Genomic DNA, 19401 nt, shown 5'->3' on the forward strand with positions numbered 1-19401 from the left:
AAGGAGTAAGGAGGAAATGGGGACAGTACTGAAACTCCTGGTGATCACTGGGTAAACTTTGCAAAAAACATAAACGATAAGGACGGGACCATTATAAAACATGACCAAGATCATTGGGTAAGCCAGGCTTACTTGAGTTAAATGCCTTTTAAAAACAGAGTCACAGGCTAAGTTAAACATTCAGGATCAAGGAAAATGGTGCAGAGGCCACCCCTTCAGAATGGGACCTGTAATCTGAATTACACAACTACGAAAAGAAATTAAGGCTATGGCACAGCAGACTGCAGTTACGTTAACCTACCTGTGCTAGTTTAGCCTGGGTAATACCTGCAATAGACACATAGTAAATGTATAAGATCACAATCAAAAATCAGGTGCTTACAAAGTTTCATATTTCTGTTCCTAAAATATACAACCACTCATGTATATATGTGTGTACACGCACTTTTAATAACTTTCATGCTTTTTTTGATTACTTATGCCTAGCCTTTACACATCTTCCTAGAAAGAGAAATATTGAATCTTGGTTTCTTTACGTAAGGAAATTCCGCCTTTTACCAAAAGGAGTTTTTTCTGGATAAGGAGTGCAAAGCTAGGCTCTGTTTTACAGCAGAGCAGAATTCAGAGAGGGATCTTTCTCTTAGGGCTCTTTTCTTTTCAGACCTTATTTAGGCCTCTTTTCTTTTCCTACAGCGTTTCTCTAGAGTGCCAAACCGTACAAGCTGTCACTGAAAAAAAAAAATATAAAAACCACTCAGTCATTATTCGTGAACTTCTCAAGGCCAATTGGGAGTGTGAATGTGACTGTCCTTACAGCTCCTCTTAGGTAGTTATTTCCTATAATTTTTTGCAACTGTTATGCTGAGATAGGATACGAGATATCTTTCTAAATGTACCAGTTTACTTCAGAAAAGCTTTGATTTTCACAGAGATTTCATCAACTCTGTTACAAGTATGTTGCAAGGAAACATACATGTGACAAAACAGTTGCACTGACCATTTTGAGCACCTCTGCCTAAGATGCATTTTCATGAGCATGTTGCAGCTGACCTACATAAAAGAATTGTTTTACTTGGAAATGCCCTTGTCAGTTTATCATTGCATTAGGTATGATCTATGATGTTTTAAAAGAGGTTCTCTTTTCTTTGTTAGAACTGACCATCATGAAAGTTTTAGAACACACTAAAAAACAAACACACAAAGAAAAAATGAAGTCCATAACACAAACTTGACTGAGGTATGGTACATACTGATACTTGATTTTTTCTGTTGCAACTGTAACAAAAAATTTCAGCTTAGCAGCTCAGTAAGACAAAAAGGTATGAATGGAAAATATTCATATAAGATTTCAGGGTGATTCACAAGGAAAACATTTGTTTTCACTGTAACAAATGAAAGGATTTCAGGTAGCTGTGCTTTCTTATACCAAAATATACTGCAGCCCAGAGACGAAGGAACATTTTTCTCCATAAATGGCTAAGTGGGCACTGTAGATAAGTTCTCAGCTGCATTTACTCATTCCCTGTATCACATTCAACTCTAGGAGTCACCATTTCGAAAGTACCTTTTCTATGGAAAGCTCCATGAGAAATTAGTTGTGCTCAGCTATTTTACGTTCTACAAGTTTTATACCGACCCAGGAACTGGGAGATAGCTGAAATTAGAAAAATGTGCGTGTTACAATGGTACTAAGAGAGCAAGGACAGCTGGAAGACACTCATTCTGAAGACCTCAAATGCAACACCATGGTGCAATGACAACCAAAATCAATAAAAGCTGACTCAATCTTTCTGCACACACAAAAAAAATCTGACTTTCGTGATACAACACATCAGACAGATTCTTCCCAGTTCTCCCTAGAGCTCCACAGAGCACAGATCTGGCAGTGCGGGCCATTCAGGGAAGTTATATCTTTCAACTGCCTGCACTGTGTATATAAAAGTCATATCTGTATTAATGTAATGCCCCATAACCAAACAAACATAGAGATCCCTTTGTGTATATAACTTCAACAAAACCTTTTGATGAAAGCACAGGCCTCCACTCTTCATTTCTTAAGACACTGCAAGGCAGATCGCAAGTACCACGCACAAGCAAAGCCAGCGCAAGGTTCAGCCCCTGTCCGCAATGAAAGCAGAACTGAATTTCTTGCATAGCAAACATGTGCCGCAGGCTGCCAGCACACCTGGAGGTAGGCATCAGGGTCAACAACAAAGCTATCTGCAGTACCAGGAGAATGATATCAGTGATTCTCATGCGAGTCCCTTCAATGTCCTACATGCAAGAATCAAATCTTACAGATTAGAACAACGCAGCTATTTCTTTCAAATGTTTGTATTATAATTTATACCAAAATATGGGCTCCTCAATTTGTGATTAAATTTGTATGCATCTCCACTGCTACAACTAAAATCAAATCAAAACAAAACAAAGTCAAAATAATACCTTACTGCACATCTAAAAGTCAGTGCCCTTAGCAGCCAATCAAGAAGGCATGGAAATACAGAAAGGGCTGCCAAATAGTTGAATGAAAACTTTGGATTTGGATTTGTTTGACTGAAATCAAAACTCAATTTGGAACAAAATGTAAATGTTCAGCTTCATGTACAAAAGTTGGAGCCCTCACATCTCACAAGAGACCTAAGCCCATATGTACTGAATCATTTATGGATCTTGATTAAGCTTTAAGCATATATCTGAAGAAACATTTTAAAACTTGCTACGTGATATTTTGAGATGCACAAAGTGTAGATCAAGCGACATAGGACCGGTTATAGGGTGTATTTGCAAGGAGCAGAACAATGGATAAAAGCCTTCACATACACAAGATCCTAAAAATGCTTTTTGGCATTAAGTAACAGACTGAGCTTAGTACTGAGCTCTGGTCCAGAGATCTATTGATTGTATTGCTAAGTACTATAAACCATCTTAAATCACACATAGTTATTCTGCAGAGGCTGACTTCTCCACCATTAAACTGCAGCTTCAATTTTAAAAATTAAAAAACTCCTCATCCATTTATCTCAACCTCTTTTATAGAAAAGATAATGCAAGACACTGATACTGATTTTTTTTTTTAAACTGAAAGACATCAAGGGTGGCAACATGTGTTAAAATTATTTTCAAGACAGTAAAACGTCTTTAAAATTTTCAGTCACTCTGTGACTGAAAATATTTACCTTCAGGCTGAAGCCATTTTTCATAATTTTTCAGGGGGAAAATGGTGTGCAAGAATCCTTATTCCAGGCCTTCAAGCTTAGCCATCCTTTAGTTTGCTGCTATAATGCTGTACATGCATTCATGTTACAGGGCTGCAGAAACTACATGTCTATGTCAACAGATGTGTTTCTTGGAAGACAGCTACAGAAATCAAGTTTATTCAAATGTTTGCCAGCTACCATATGCTGCAATACTACTTTAAATGCAACATAAGGCTTTGGGAACATACTTTTACTGCTATCTACACTTTGTTATTTACTTTCCATTTAGACTAAATACCAGAGACGGGGCACACTAAGGGGTGCAGCGTCCTCTTTGTGAAAACATTCTACCCGTTGTAATATTTAGAAAGAAAAAAAATATACACAGCACTACACCACTCTTGACCACTTTCAGAGCTGCACTTTCATAGAGAGCCTCTGGGAAAGATATTTTTACATATGGCATTAATTCTGGGAACTTTTAATAATGGCCAAATATAATGAAAAATTATGCAAAAATTCCTGCCATGAAGAGAGCAGTACAGAAACGACTCTGTTTGAAGAAAAAGCAATCATTTGCTCATATTCTGAGTCCAGAAAAAAACAAAACACACGTGGTACTTTTTTAATATTTGAACTACATCAGGCCAAATTCTGCTCCTATGCAAAGCGAGTGGCAAAACTCCAAAATGGAGCAGGATTGAGCCCCTGATGTTGTCACAAGCATTCAAATAAACAAACAGGGCAGTAACACATTCTAAGCTTCCACTGTGTTCCTCTAAATGGATCCAGACAGAAAACGAAAAGCACATTTCATTGCATTTTTGCAATACAAGGATAACAACAATGCACAATTTTATGTTATATAGAATTTACCCTCCTAAAGCACAATCATCCAAATGTTCAAAGAGAAACAGATTCAAAGAGTCAAAGAAAGCTTTTATGCACAAGTTTGGAGGACACAGTTCTACCAAATCTGATAGGGATGTCTGATCTCTCTGAGCTTCTAACACCACTTTTTCCTCTGGACTTTCATAAAGTGCATGACATAGGGATGTTTTCACATGACCCAAACGTGGGCACCTCACATAGCCAGCTAAATCCCCTAGGCTCTTTTGCAGACAATAAAAAGGGCTGTTGATGTTCTGAATCATCCTCACGGAAACATAACCTAAGTCTCTGCTCTCAATCTCTTCAGCAACTCTAAAAGAAACTGCAGAATCTGTAACTCACTCAACTTAATTCAGCATTAAAAGTCGAATGGTGTAAAGATGGCATCCAGTTTTTAACCAGTAGAAGAAATTTTGCTGTGCTTGCATCTTCATTTTCTTAATGAAAGGAAATAACAGGTAATAGAATATGACTACATGATATGCTAAAAGCTGAGTGCACCTCTCGGATCTTAACTGACTCTGAAAGCTTGAGCCAAAATCCAGCAAGGCCCTTAAGCACTTATATAATTTTAAGCATATTGACATCTCAGGTTTGAATTTAAATGCATGTCAAAGCCCATCACTGGATCGCAGCCAGAGAATTCAGCACCTTTCAGAAGGAATCCTTGAAGTCCAAATTTTAACTGAGCCAATATCCATGAAATATTTTCCTTTCTGGACTATGTATTTTAAATGTGTCTTAAATTGCTGTAGGAAGCATTTCCAGCTCCAGTCCACTTTTACTGTTTAGCTTATGTCAAGATCACCTCTTTGATGAACATTATCCCACAGAAAAGCCAGGTCTGTTGTACTTACGATACACCTGCATATACTTGACAGTATGCCCAGGAGGCTTCCCCTGCGCTGGAAAGGTGCCAAACACCATACACAACAGCTTGGGAGCTAATGATACAAGTGTACCACTTTCAACCATGCTACAGTTACCAATCCAGCTCTGATGAGCATATCTTACCACTGACATGATATACAGTCCCAGAACGTGAAGAGGAACTCCACTGATAATGATGACACTAAAAATTTCTTTTGCTCATGTTTATAGTGTTTTATACCATTATTAACACTTCTAAGACACACAAAAAGCAATTTGTGTGCCAAAACTGCCCAAGGCCAGCTGCTACCCTCTCAAAGAATGACTGAATAAATACATAAAAATACTCATGCCACAAATTTGATGGAGTTTACCGCGCTGTGGAAGCAGCAGGTCTTTCACCAGATAAAGCCCTTTCATTGTGTTTGTATTTGAAGCTATTGACCTACGCAGAAGTCTTGTAGCTCTTCATTAACAATCATATGGTCAGCATTTACTGAGGTAATACCAATCAGGCTAATTTGTATTACAAATATGGACCAAATGTATGGAAAAACTACTTAAAACAGTAGACACAGAACTACACAACTTGCCTCTGGATGTAAGAAACTGGCTCCAACTTTGCTACAACCACCTGCAACATTTTGTTTTCCATATCAGATTATTGGAATAACTGCCATGAATTTGGTTGCCTCAACATTGTTTTATTCAAGACAGTTCTAAGCTACTACATATGCAGCAAAGGCTGGAATATTCTTTGGTCTGTGACATACGTGCCACAAACACTCTGTGACTGTTACTAGTAGTTGATGCTTGTAGAGAAAAGCACTGCGTGATACGCAGCAGTAAATTACTTACATCACTGTTAGCTTGTGGCATGGCATAACCTAGAAGTCAAACCACAGCCAAACAGATGGAGAATGTGCATGCCACAAAACCGTACCACTTCACATTATATTTATATCCAGAAATGGTGTTTTCAAAACAACCTGCCTCTCCTGCTTCCCCCAGAAAAGGGATAGTTTAAGAGACTATTTCTCTTGAGTAATTTCCTTTTTTCTCTCCTCCACACATAGAAATGTTTTGGTTTTGTTTTGTCCCTCCCCCCCCCCCCCCTTCTTTTTTTCTTTCTAATAAAGACACAGTTTTACTCTACAAGACATGAATCTTGTCGATTTACTGGATAACATCCATCCACATATACATCAGAAGCCCACCAGGGAGTGTCACAAATCCACATAACTTTCCAAAGCTAGATTCAAAATACGGACCTCTTACTTAGCTGACAGATGTGTAAAATCATAGGCAGCCAGACAACTCCCTAATGGCCACACAGGTGCACATGCTGAACAATGCAAGTTATTCTGACTAAGACCAACATTAGCTTATACTTGAAAAGTTATCTTCAGAAAAAGTTTTTCTGATGGCATAATGTGATTCTGGGACCAAAAACCACCACACCCTTTTTAGAGGAAGGGAACATATTAGCTCAGCTAGGTAGAGAGGCTGCAGGAAATCTCTGTGAAAGAAGCCAAATTTCAGAGGTTTTCTAGGAAGATATGACTATCATTTGGCCTCAGTACTGCAGTGAGCATTAGCCAGAAATACTACAGCTAATTAATGTCTATTTTCTCTTTTATTGATAACTATAGAATCAAACACACGTTCTAAGTGAAAACTGCCTATGGACAAGGCATGTAAGATACAGATTTCCACCTCAGTTGTGCTCAGTAACATGCATGGGATTTCATGACAGCATGATTTGGCTCAAATGGCTCTGTGTCACCAGTTTCTCACTCCACCCGACACGAGGCAGCAGCCCTGAGGGACAGGACTGAAGCTGTTAGCAGGCTTCAGCCTTGAAACTTGCCCTAATGAGGTGGAGTCAAACTGATCCCGGATTAGGCAACATAAAAGCAGCACTGAACAATCTTCCGAACTTGCACTTGACACCTCCTCACCGGACTGAAGGCTCAAAACCCTTCACCCACGGAGAACAAGCAGTCATTGCTTGAAATTCAAAGCCTTTGCAGTAATATTCAGTACACTCTTTACCTATAAAGCCTTTATTCTCTTCAAACTTAGGATTTTTAACCTAATTCTCCATTCCTCTTACTCCTCTCCAGCAGTGAGATCCCAAGATTCAGAACAGAGCTACTTTTCAGCCTTCAGAAAAACTTCACCATCAGTTTGAATTACTTTTACAACATCTGAGGGGACAACTGGCAAGACCTCACACAGTGCCAACGCAGCAATTTTACCTGCTGTAGGGAGTGCAGGAAATACCTGCTTCATCCTACCGTCTGCTCTAGGACAGAATGAAAAGCTTTGGTCCCCTAAGATTTGTTGTTCTGCATCACCCACCTATGCTGCCCATATAAAAAAAGCCAACCGTTACTCCAGGTGCAGCACTGACAGTGGTGAACATCTGACACACTCACTGACAGAAATTTCATGTGCTAAGCACACCCCCTACATGCAAGCCCAAAATCAGGTTATTAATGTCTATTCTGTCCCAGGTTCATAGATATGTAACACAACCTATTGTATGAGTATTATGTATGAATTTCCAACTAAACAGACCAATTAATAGCTCTAACAAATGAAAATGTTTTGGTTTTAATATTACACATTTCAACAGAAGGTTTACACCTAAACATTGTTCACTATATCTCTCTCAAATGAACCACTAAATTGGCTTAATAAATCTGAAAAAAATCCATATACCAGATAAGACAGTTGGTATCGCTGTGTTTTCATCTGGAAACAGCTGTGATTATCACTATGGATATGCAAATAAAAAGCTAAAATTGATAACAATAAATCTGTACAAAATGGAACGAAGAATTTAATAAACACTGCCAAAACAAAACATGCCAAAGACAGAGGCAAGATGCTGCTTATCATTCGTAAGCAAACGTATCGGACGTACAAAGAGCTTTTCTGATGACTTAGAAACTGAAGTTTAAATAAAACACTTATCAATATTTTTTATTTGCCACCTCTTCCATTGGAGTGTTTTCATAGCAAAAAAGTAAACAAAAGAAAGGCCTTAATCAGTTGCATGTGTGTTTCATCCTGGCCTCTATCCTTACAAAGCTTACATATGGCTAAATATGCTACTTAAAATTTATTTTCAGTCTTGAGACTAACAAAAACAAATCCAATCAATTCACCTATAGATTAGAATAGGTAATGGCTCAACAACCCCACTGTTAGAGTAAATAAATGGGGATTTTTGCCCCAGGAAAAGAAAACGACACTTGGTAAACCTACTGTGAACTGAAGAACTAACCATTAAAAACATACCAATCAACACTTGTGATATATAAAAATCAGAAAAGAAGACTGAATGTTTGTTTTTAAATCAATGCTAAAGTTTTCCTTCTCATTAAAAATGCCATTTAGGAAAGCTGTTACCATTTTAATTTGTGTTATTCCATAACTAATATCTCCGCAATTTTCTTAGACTAGAGTTTTCCTTTCAGTAAAGCTTCCTTACGTTGCATTCTACAAGAACATTAATTCTATTTTACCTTTTTCATAGACAGAAATAAAATATTACTATTTAAATATTTTATTTCATATTACTATTTAAGTATTTTTAAGTTACTATTAAGCAAGTTGGAACATCCATTTTTTTCCACTATTTTAGGGCACATACCTCTTTCACACTGGGGTCCAGTAAAGCCATATGTGCAAGCACATCGGTTTGGAGCCACACATCTCCCTCCATTTAGACATCCATTTTCACAGACAGCTGTATCAGAGGGAAGACAAAAGTAATCTTTATTGAGCTATTTCCTGAAAGACATGAAGGTATGTACTTGACCAGTTCAGGTAAACTGGTAAAAATGGTAAACATAACAGGACAGGATACTTTATTTTCCAGAATCTGCCTACGATCTTTTCCTATTTCCTGGACTCATTAGTATCATGAATTCATCTTTTCAAAGGAGCATAATAGAAACACAGTAACAATCACAGCTTTTCTGACGTCTCAGAGCCTTTCTCTTTGGGATGGCTAGACAATTCCATAACTTCAAGATAACATCTCTTTCAAATTTCAACACTGAAATAGTAGAGATTGCAGATAGAAGGTGCAGAAGAAAATTTCATCTCTAAATTCTCAAAATTTTTCCCTATTCAGAAGCAAATTCAAAAAGGTATTTGTTCCTCTACCATAATAGAAAAACAATCCAGTATTAAAAGGCTGTTTGCTGATGTTAATTAATTCATGCCATCAACTAGGATAGCAAAATGTTATCAATATCTATTTTGACTAAGTTAATCCAAGATATTCTTCCCCTGTATGATGCTGTCACTAGATTCAGAATCCAATTTTCCTCATAATAAACTCCAAGAGCAGTTGCTCTTAAAAATAATCAGAAAATATAGCATTCATATGAAAAAGGGCTTTTAAATACAATTTGATGCTTATTGAGTAATGTTATTCTTTGTTCCATTTCACATTCACCTCAATAGAAAGAAGGTTTCCATTTATCGTCTTTTAACCACTTGATATTTCACAGAGAAGGCAGAAATACAATTCTTAATCCTTTCACCATGTGATCCTCTTCCAGATTATTAGGGTAAACTCCTGGTCCCACTGAAGTTCATGTAAAGTGTGCCATTGATTTTGACAGAGCACAAAAGGTTTTCATTAAATGAGCTAAACACATTTTCTCTGTCAGACCAATAGTTCACTAGATAGCAACACGACAGCCTTGGTTAAAAGCAGTGTCTACACCCTTATTTGAGTTCCTTCACAGCATTCCAATCAAGAAGAGCAAGAGACCCCCAGAGTCAGTTTGGGAGAGATTTCAAACAGTGGATCCAGGAATGCTGCTGGCTCAGGATTCATTGAGGAAATCAAAAATACGCCAATCAACTCTAATAGGACAACATCAAAATGAGCAAAATTCCTAAAGCACACTAGCTAAGTCTGAAGCAAACCCCTGAAATTAAAACAAGGCTTTGAATTAAAAAGCTTAATTTTGTCTATAATATGAAAACTGAATCCCATGTAAATTCTAAATGTATGGCCTATTGCTTTAGTGAGTGGAAAGCCCTGAAGGTCAATGGGAATTATGGTAGTGTGAGAACTACAGGATCAAGTTATATCCAATTATTATGAATTCACATGATGTTTTTTTTAATGGTCCTGATCAGAAAGAATTCACTCAGCATTTATTACCAAGTCATGTGTTTTCCTGTAAAATTCCACTGCACCTGATCAAAAACAAGCTCAACATCAGTTGAAATTTAGTGCTAAAGGGTGCCCAATCCACACATCCCAGAATTACTTAACTGTACACAGTATCTACGTTAATAAAAGTGTACTTACGCTGTCCGCAGTGTGTTCCTGTATATCCCTTCTGACAGAGGCAATGGTCATCACTGCAGCTACCTCCATTCATGCACCGGATGTTACAGTGTTGTACTTGAAAGGAAAAAAGATTTTCCTCAGTTAAATCAAACCAGTCAGAAACACTTAACTGTCTGCTAAGGGATTTTATTTTCTTTTAGGGATTGATTCTATGAACTAGAAACCAGTATTCGAAACCAAGGATGCATATTTTAGGACAGATATTTAAAATGGCAGTACAGAAAACAATATTGATTTACAGTTCCTAAGGAATATAGCACATGGTGCAAGAATTTGATACCACCCTTATTCACTGAATTCCACAGAATTTGTCTCCTAGTTTGCAATGATGAGAAAAGGCCATCAATAAGGGAAAAGTACTAAACTTCTGGCAGATACCACGAAGAAGAAAGAGAGCCTTATCATCTGGGCAACAGGGGAGGGAAGTATTAAAGGGAAGCATGTAACGAAGCTCCTGAAGACAGTCTGGTTCTGCCAACACACGCAATACCAGAAGCTGATCTGCCCAGGTAGGACTTCTTGTGCGAAAAGGAAAAATAACAGAGCGATTTGTTTCCATATGCCATCTGTGGGCTCACCGCAACTCCAGGTAAAGCTGCTGCCGGCTGCTGTGTTTGGGGGCTGCGGAGCTGACAGACGGCATTTCCCCAGAGCCAACAACCTTCCCCTGCAAGAAGCAGAGGCAGGGGAGCAGCAGCACACTCTCCTCAGTCGCAGCCCCACCATTTATAATGATTAACATGCAGCTTAAGTCCCATGCCAGTAAAGCATAAAAGTCTGTGCTGCATTTTTCTAGTAATAAGGACAAATATATTTCTTAACTAGAGGTTAGGAACAACTTAAAATACGTCAGGCTCTTCATCAGGCATAGAGAAGCGAGCAGGCCTCCCGACAAACTGAAGTCCTCCTTACAGGTCCTGCTGTCCAGCATAGCTGTGAACTGGGGCAGGCACTCCAGTAAGCAGCTGGGAAATGGTTTCCCTTTTAACAGGAACCACATGAAATGCTCCTCCCCAGAGAGGATTACGGTCAGATCAGCATTTTAGTAGATTGTGATGGAGCACTGGATACCTACACCACACTGCCTGAAATGCTCAGGACTGAAAAATAGAAATTGCATGTCCCACCAGAGCCTGTTGCTAACAGGTGCCATGCCAACCACTGAATTTTTCCTGTTGCACAAAGCCCTGAAGCATCATTTGGCTTTTTACAGTTCAGAAGTATGCGAATGGAATTTTATTTTTATTTTCAAGTAGAAATAATAATTTTAACTCTATTGCCTTCTATAGCAATATGAATCCACAGAAGAGAAGTTAAACATGCAATTGGAGAAAGGATTTAAAACAATCTAGCATTTAAAACACTGGTACTCTTAATTCTTCAATTATAAAAGTAAAAACTGTACCTTACATTTCTTATGTGTCTAATTGTTACGATACATCTTTGTTCTACTTTGGATGTACTTCAGGCAACAAAAATGTACTAACATTCCTCAACAAAAAGTAAAATTGTCTGCAAATACAGAGTGAATATCTGGTGAAGATTTTTGGACAACGTCCTAAGTAGGTCAGAAAAAGGTGTATAGTTACTTTAAAATGTGTAGTTCAACTTAGCTTTATACAATCTTAGAAAAACAGAGGGGATTACAAAAAGCATAGGAAATGATATCATCTGTCAAGCAGGGAAGGAACTTAAAAACCACAAACTGATTTCAATTAGAGCAAGCTATGCCAAGAGCTAATTTCCATTCCCACATGAAGACCAAAGCCATTTAAATAGTTTGAACTACGGTCGAGATAAAAAGGTTAACAGTAGCTTATATGATGATTTTCATTTTATTTGTTCAAGTAAAAGTAAAGTATATTTCCCCATTTTGGGATAAGGAGCGGTTTTACACATAACACACACACACACAAAGTTTCCATAACTTGTCTTACTGCTTCTTAAAGGAACTTTTCCAAGGTAAAATATTTCTTCCTCCTTTTTAAACTAAAATCTTTACGGGAGACTGCCGGGACACCCAGTCATCGTTATTAAAATGAGCCATTCAAATCAGTGAGGTTACTCCCTTATTACCATGCAAGAAAATCAGTGACATACAGTCAGTAAACTAATTATTTATTTTCTGCCCTCTTTTGAGGGAATGTTGAAAATAGTATTTCCAAAATCACACAGACTATTCTGAAATATTACCCTTCCAAAAGTTTATAGAAACACATGCGAAGGCTGTCTGGAGCTCAGATGATGATTTTAAGATTGCATTTTTGCAAAGTAGCATATTAATGTAGGTCCAGAGTCTCTTTTCTCAGCTATATCAACAATTCCATTAATGTCAGCGGAGATATTCCAGTAAATGAAATAACCTGTTCCAAGGTATCACACTGACAGAGACTCAAGAAAAAAGCACAGGAATTACCATAAGGCTGGTAAATCAATGCATATAGCTTTGCCTTATCTTGGCATGCACAGGAAATGTTAACAACATGAATAAATTATTGCTTTTAATCAATTATTGTTCTCTTTCAGGTCCAATTTGTAAGCAGTCTGCACTGGAAACTTCCGAAGTCAAAACAGGAGTAACTGCAGGAACATAGATTTAGAAACCTGCAAAAGAGCCAGCAAGATCAAACACACCCACACATGCTTTGTGTGTGGGCAAAGTTTGTGTTGTTTATCAAAATGAAACAACAAGCTGCAAGCTTAAGCATAACAGTTCCTGACTTAATAAATTCACAGCAAAACTGAGTACCGACTTCATCACACCAAGAGCCCTATCACACCACAACTGCTCACAAAACACTCGGGAGCTCACCAAGCAGCCGAAAGGTAACACACACGCCATCTACTCTCCAATCCCAAACTAAAAAATGTGAAGTGTGAGGGTCTGCGATCCTCAGGTGGGAAAGCCGGCGGAGCCGCTCGCCCAGCACCTCAGGCCAAGGGGGTTCTGCAGGGCCGGCCGGCGGGCACTGGGAGGAGAGGCCGCCTCTCGTCTCTCTGTGCCACTGCCGAGGGAACGTTCCCAACCCCAGCCGTGCATGACGCAGGGCTTTGCCTGCCAGGAGCTGTAAACAAGGAATGACGGTCTCATCGCATCCCAGATGCTCAGCATGCTTTCTCTGTCGAGTGACTGACTCAGGAGAGAGATGGCAGCTAGTGCCGGGACAGGACACAGGGCTGCAGCCCTGCGAGGCAGCGGCCGCCTCGCCTCTGCGCAGGGTGTTGAGAAAACCCGCAGCAGCCTTGAAAACTCGGGAAATGTTTAAAATTCAAGATCTTTTACCACCTCTGACAGCAGCAGAATGTAAGGGAAGGGGCTGAGCTCCCAGTTTCACTGCCATTGAACGGACATCCCCCACACCACCCCGAGTGGGATGCTGGGGCATGAAGCCAAGGGCCCAGGCTCTGGCCTCCCCCACCACAGCACATGGTCTCTGAGGAAGACCTCGGTCCTCGGCTGGTGCCTCTGAAGCTGCTAGCAGGGGGAGTGGACCAGGCCCCATTTTGCACTCAGGCGGCGTAACCAGCCTGCCGGGGGGCGCAGACACTCGTCCCCGCCAGCTGCCACCCCCAGCACCCAGCTCTCGCTGCCTCTGCCACGGCCCCCTTCCTTCAGAGACAGCCCCATCAGCAAACGCCTTCCCTGTTTAGGCCAGCCCAAGCCATTCTGACTAAAACAGGTTGGAAGCAAAACCTGTGGCTGAGCTCAGAGACATACCTGACCCATAACCCTGGGGGCAGCAGGGGGCTGCCTGATGCTGAAGGAGAGACCCTCCTCCTCCTCACTCACCCCCCTGCTCCCACAGGGGCAGAGCAGCGACTCCAACAACATGGCAGGATCATAAGATACGTCTGCAGCTCAAACAGGGGCATGGCTGCAGCATGAACAGACAAGGCCAAAGCAGCCGTGGCCCGGGTGGTTTGGGAGGTAGCAGCGGAGCGGCCACCAGAGCTGGCGCAGCACAGGGTGTAGGACATCTCCCCACACATGCACCTGCAACATCAGAGCCACCCACGCATCAGAGCCAGTGGGGGGGATGCCTCCACACATGGCAATCTTATCTCCAAGCCTACTGTAAGCATACCCAAAAATTCACTAATTACACAGAAATAACCGCTACTCAGCCAGCAAGTTCATTGATGTCACGAAAATCCCTGCTGAGAAAACCACCGGTTGATCTTTTCAACCATGAATCAGATTCCTAAAGCTGACTCGTAACCAGAAAAGTCCCAACAACTGACCTGCCTAACAATCAAACTTGAAGGCTTTGTTTTGCTTTCCAATCCACATGCTTTCCAATCTGCATTAATTATTTGATTCCAGCAGACAACCAGTCTGTAAGAGCAACTGTGAATTCAGTTGCTGGCTATGGTTGTACATGCTATAAAACCTGTGCCCACTACTGATTCCTTAAGTACTAAAGACGCATGTAGCTTAAAATATCCAAAAGATGACTCAGACACATCTCATATATCAGAAGCCATACATTTAATCCTGAGAAATCATGGTATTTTCACTCATATTTGTTATTTGTATTTTGAATGCGACAAACTTGTGTCATCCACTTTTGATTTTTTAATTATTTTAATATGAGGTTTTTCTCATTTGTTAAAACATATAATTAAAATAAGGTTTCATGAATGCGTATTCTGACAAAATATTAACTGTTACTAATGGAAGCTGACAGTTATCCTTTGACGTCAAACAGTATTTTTTATGTTTATGTTTACTTTGTTTCCTAATAGCAAATCTAAGTCATCGTGGTCTATTGTGTAAATACATATTCATGGATTTTGCCTACAGTGCCAAGAGAGCAAATGACTTACAGAAAGTGTATGTTCTATAAGCCCTAATGAGGTGCTGGGTCATAAACATTATTACACAAGAGTGCACAGAGGCAATAGAGTCTTTTCTCTCTACAACAACTCAAGACACTTTTGCTTTTAGAATTGGTTTGTTTTAATAAATAAAGGTGATGTGACCACACACACAAAATGTATCTTAAATTATTGCACTGATTAAACAAGATATAAACAATATCTTTTTTAAGCCAACTGCTAAGTCTATTTGTAAAGTGTTAATACTTATACCATATACAGAAAAGCAACATTTAAAAGTGGGCAAACCTATGTAGCAATGTAAGGAAAATAATGTCAGCAGTGATTAAAGCTTATGATTAGTAGAATATTCATACCTAGGAGAAGTAATTGTCTACAACCAAAATAGCTATGTCATATAGGCTTTAGAAGCTGCTTGATTAAAAACTGTAGTGAAGTCCTTCTGCACCCATTTATCTGTGCTACTCTAATGAAGGCTAAAACTATAGAGATCAATAGTAGAATATTTCAGTAACTTTACAGAATATGTCTGTAACTTTACTCATACTCTATTTTTCTTTTAAGTCTTGACTCATAAAATGCTTCAGTGTGGCCTAAGAAAAAAAATGAGGTAATACTAAGGCCCACTTGTTCCTGCCTTTTACAAAGGTGCTAAAACACGTAACAGATGTAGGGATATATCTCTCCTGTTCCCTGAAGGGGACCTGGGAGAAGGTCATACTTTCCTTTACTGGCTTACAGGATTAAGGCGCATGCATCTGGTAAAACAGTAGCTGCAAACCGAGTCAGGAACACACCACCACACACATTTGTGCAGCATTTTGCACCCTTCCTCCTCCCAGTAGTCTCTGGGAGCTCCATAGCTCCATACTCTCCTCACACTGGCCTCTCCCTAACAGACATCACAGGAGCCTGAGAAAGGGGTTGAACTACAAAGAACAATATTTACCATTTTAGTACATGCCATTCCATTACATTCCACAGTTGTTATTGTTTTTCCACTGTTATTGCATGAAAAGGATGCTAAAGCCACAAGCCGAAGTGGTCAGTTATGTGGGAAAACTCTTATCAACTAGGATAGCAAAAAAATGGCAAGGTAAAAAATACAGGGGCAAAGCAGACCACACATTGAGTCTGAAGAGATATTCAGAATTAAAAGGATGACCATTTTGCATAATATTACAGACCTCAGCTGAGGGTATCCCCCACTGACTTCAGTTAATATGTTGTTCAGATAGTTATGGGCATTGGTGGGAACCAGTTTCCCCCAAAATTCTTTCCAGAAACTTCACATTTTATATAAAAATCAAAATCTTCTATATTCTAAGAGACAAGCACCATACTCAAATGAGAGTACAGTGGAGATTACCGCTAGCATCTCAGGCATGAACTGAGATACGACCCCAAGCAAAATCCTACTTCATATCAAATACTCTACCCATGATTAGCCACTGAGCTATCTGGTTCATTCAATGAATTTAATTTTACTTATTTTTTTCTGGGTCTGGGGAACCTTCCTTGAAAGCCTGAAATCCAAACATTTCTCGGAAAAGCCATCTCTCTGAAAAGTTTCATTTCCAAAACATCTGTTTTTTCTGATGAAAAGCTGTTCCACTTAAAAACCTTGACCAGTTCTGTACCTCTAGCACCTACAGAAGTATCACCTGAATAAGGTCAGCAATATTAGATTCAGAAGATATGTACTGAGCCTGGCAAGGAAATGCTATAATACTTGTAGGCCTATGTATGTAAAATACAGTACAGTGTCTGGCTTAGTAACCCCCAAAATGAGAGTAGAATTACAAAGCAAGTCAAATTCAGCCAATTGTCAACAGTCATCTCTCTATCGTTACAATTTTTGTGCTGCATATGTGTGCATGTCTAGTGTTGAATAGCAATAAGACATTTTGCAGAAAGCAAGGAAGACTGGAATTAGTGTTACAAACTGGCAAATGAATATAGCTTCCAATAAAACTAATTTGGTTTTAATTTGGCAAAAAAGAGCGTCCCCAATAGCTAGTCTCTGAGTCATTCTTCAGTTTCATCATAGGAGGCTACGCATTCTTTCCTGTGGTAAAAGTACGTCTGGTGACTCAGAGGTTATTTGTCTTAAATACTGACCACTGAGCTATCTTACATACCTTAGTAGCTTCACAGACTCAAAAGAGCAATATCAAAGACACAGAAGAAATACTTACTTGATTTTGAACCACAGGAGGGGGCTATCTGACCATTTGGGCATGTGCACATGTTTGGTCTAGAGCAAAATCCATCCCCACAGGAATGTCTGCAGATTGCTATAAAGAAAACATAAATGCCTTTAAAATATGCTTCAAAAACCCCAAACACATAAAAACCACCTGATAGAAAATACGCATTCAGCACCATAACATAAATACCTGCAAACTCGTTAAATTGCATACAACTGATTCCAAAACAGTTCCTCCTGTTCACGCGCATCTCTACAGGGGACAGCTAAAACCTAGACCTTCACAATCTCTTTATGAAAAGGTCTGGGAACATGCCACAGACCACACTAGATATAGGGAGATTTCCTTGGAAAAGTGAAACTGTGGTCCATTTACCAGACTACTCTTGGAGGAAGGATGGCACTGAGGCAGCATTACAATGCTCCCTTTATTTCTGCACCAGACACACAAAAGCGTAGTAATTCCTATCTGACAGCACGTTGCCTCAGTATCTCTGGAGAGGGTCTTACCAGCCTTAGGCAAAGTGCCTTTAACAATTATTTCTGGTACATTGTACCATTACACATGAATATGCATACAGCACTATGATGTATGTATGTATACATTTATATCCCTACATATATATTTCAGGGATACGGTCCAAACAAGCAGAGCAAATGTACTTGCTGGCCCAATGCTGTTGCCTCCTTCCATTAACTTAAATAGATTAACATATTCCACAGCTACTCGCTCCTGAGAGTCCACACACCCCTTGGATCCCTTTACCACAGACTTAAACAGAACATGTGGATGAGATTAATCCTTTCTTAAATACCGGTATCACATCACTGTATTGTAGCCCACAAAACTTTGTATATTAGCTTAATATATTTAAAATGGTAAAGAAATGATGTACAGCTGCTATTGAAACCATACAGAAACACATTTCAGTTCTGGTATACAATTAAAGATACCCTGACGTAGAGGGACAAAGATAAACCTCAGTCATAACATATAACTGGATTAACTTACGGACTATGCATTGGTTTCCACCAGGTAAAGTTTTCCATCCAGGGCAACAGTAAGCATTGTAACGTGATCCACAAACATTTGGTCTGGAAAAAAAAAGGATGAATTTGTACTTTTACTCAGAAATATGTTTCAAAAGTACAGGCATAAAAACGGAAAAAGTAAACCACTGCAATATACATTTCAATAATTAAATCTGGAAGTGTTGTATGTTTTTAGCAGAACTGTATGCCTCTGGTTGTTGGGGTCTTTAGGTTGCATACACTTTTATAAATTGAAGATCACATTATAAACATGAAATCAAATCAGTAACACCTGAACAACAGGAACAGAATGGGCAAAACTTGTCTCATATCACTCCACATCTGGAAAAGCAGCATACAAGGTTTTTGAGCAAAACTCCCATTTAAATACAAAATGAGGGATCACACCCATCATCACTAGTGAACACAGAGGAAATCTAGTGCGCTTTGAATGATAATTTTTAAGCTTCATGTTGCTTTCTCTTCTTTACTCTAAAGCACTATTACTGTTCCCTGTTTTGTCCATGAGCAAAACTATGTATGTATGTGTGAGCAAAACACACCAACCATGACATTAGCCAAATAAATGAGCCAAAATATGTAAATGCTTCATTAGCAAAAATGACTTGCTATTTAAGAAAAAAAAATCAAGGATGTGGGGTGCATGTAGAGGGATAGGGTCCTGTGAAATGAATATGAAGGGCCTACTGCACTTCTTAAATGATGGATCCATAGGAATTTTCCTTTCCAACCCATTCCTCTCATCCATATTTACCTTTTCAAATAACTGTATCACTAGAGTTTACAATGAAAGCTGACAGGACATGACACTATTCCTATCGTGATTTTACTGGTCAAAATAGAAGAGCTGAAATGGTTCTATGCCCCTCACTGATAAAATATTTTTTTTTTTTAATCTAACTTGTCCTATTTATTTAATGCATCTATCCATGCAAGTAAAGCTAGTAAGA

General features: G+C 39.1%; 1 protein-coding gene across 2 annotated transcripts in view; it reads right to left on the reverse strand.

Moving 5' to 3' along the window:
* Positions 1 to 19401, reverse strand: part of FBN1 (fibrillin 1) — a 158170-nt gene that overhangs the window by 124188 nt on the left and 14581 nt on the right. For both annotated transcript variants that reach the window (XM_075506079.1, XM_075506078.1), the window contains exons 3-6: positions 18411 to 18493; positions 17388 to 17486; positions 10309 to 10404; positions 8626 to 8721 (exon numbers count right to left, since the gene is read on the reverse strand). In XM_075506079.1, the coding sequence (XP_075362194.1) occupies positions 8626 to 8721; positions 10309 to 10404; positions 17388 to 17486; positions 18411 to 18493 (374 nt within the window). The remainder of the gene's footprint in view (positions 1 to 8625; positions 8722 to 10308; positions 10405 to 17387; positions 17487 to 18410; positions 18494 to 19401) is intronic.

Source organism: Mycteria americana, chromosome 6, assembly GCF_035582795.1.
Source record: "Mycteria americana isolate JAX WOST 10 ecotype Jacksonville Zoo and Gardens chromosome 6, USCA_MyAme_1.0, whole genome shotgun sequence".
Classification (NCBI taxonomy): domain Eukaryota; kingdom Metazoa; phylum Chordata; class Aves; order Ciconiiformes; family Ciconiidae; genus Mycteria; species Mycteria americana.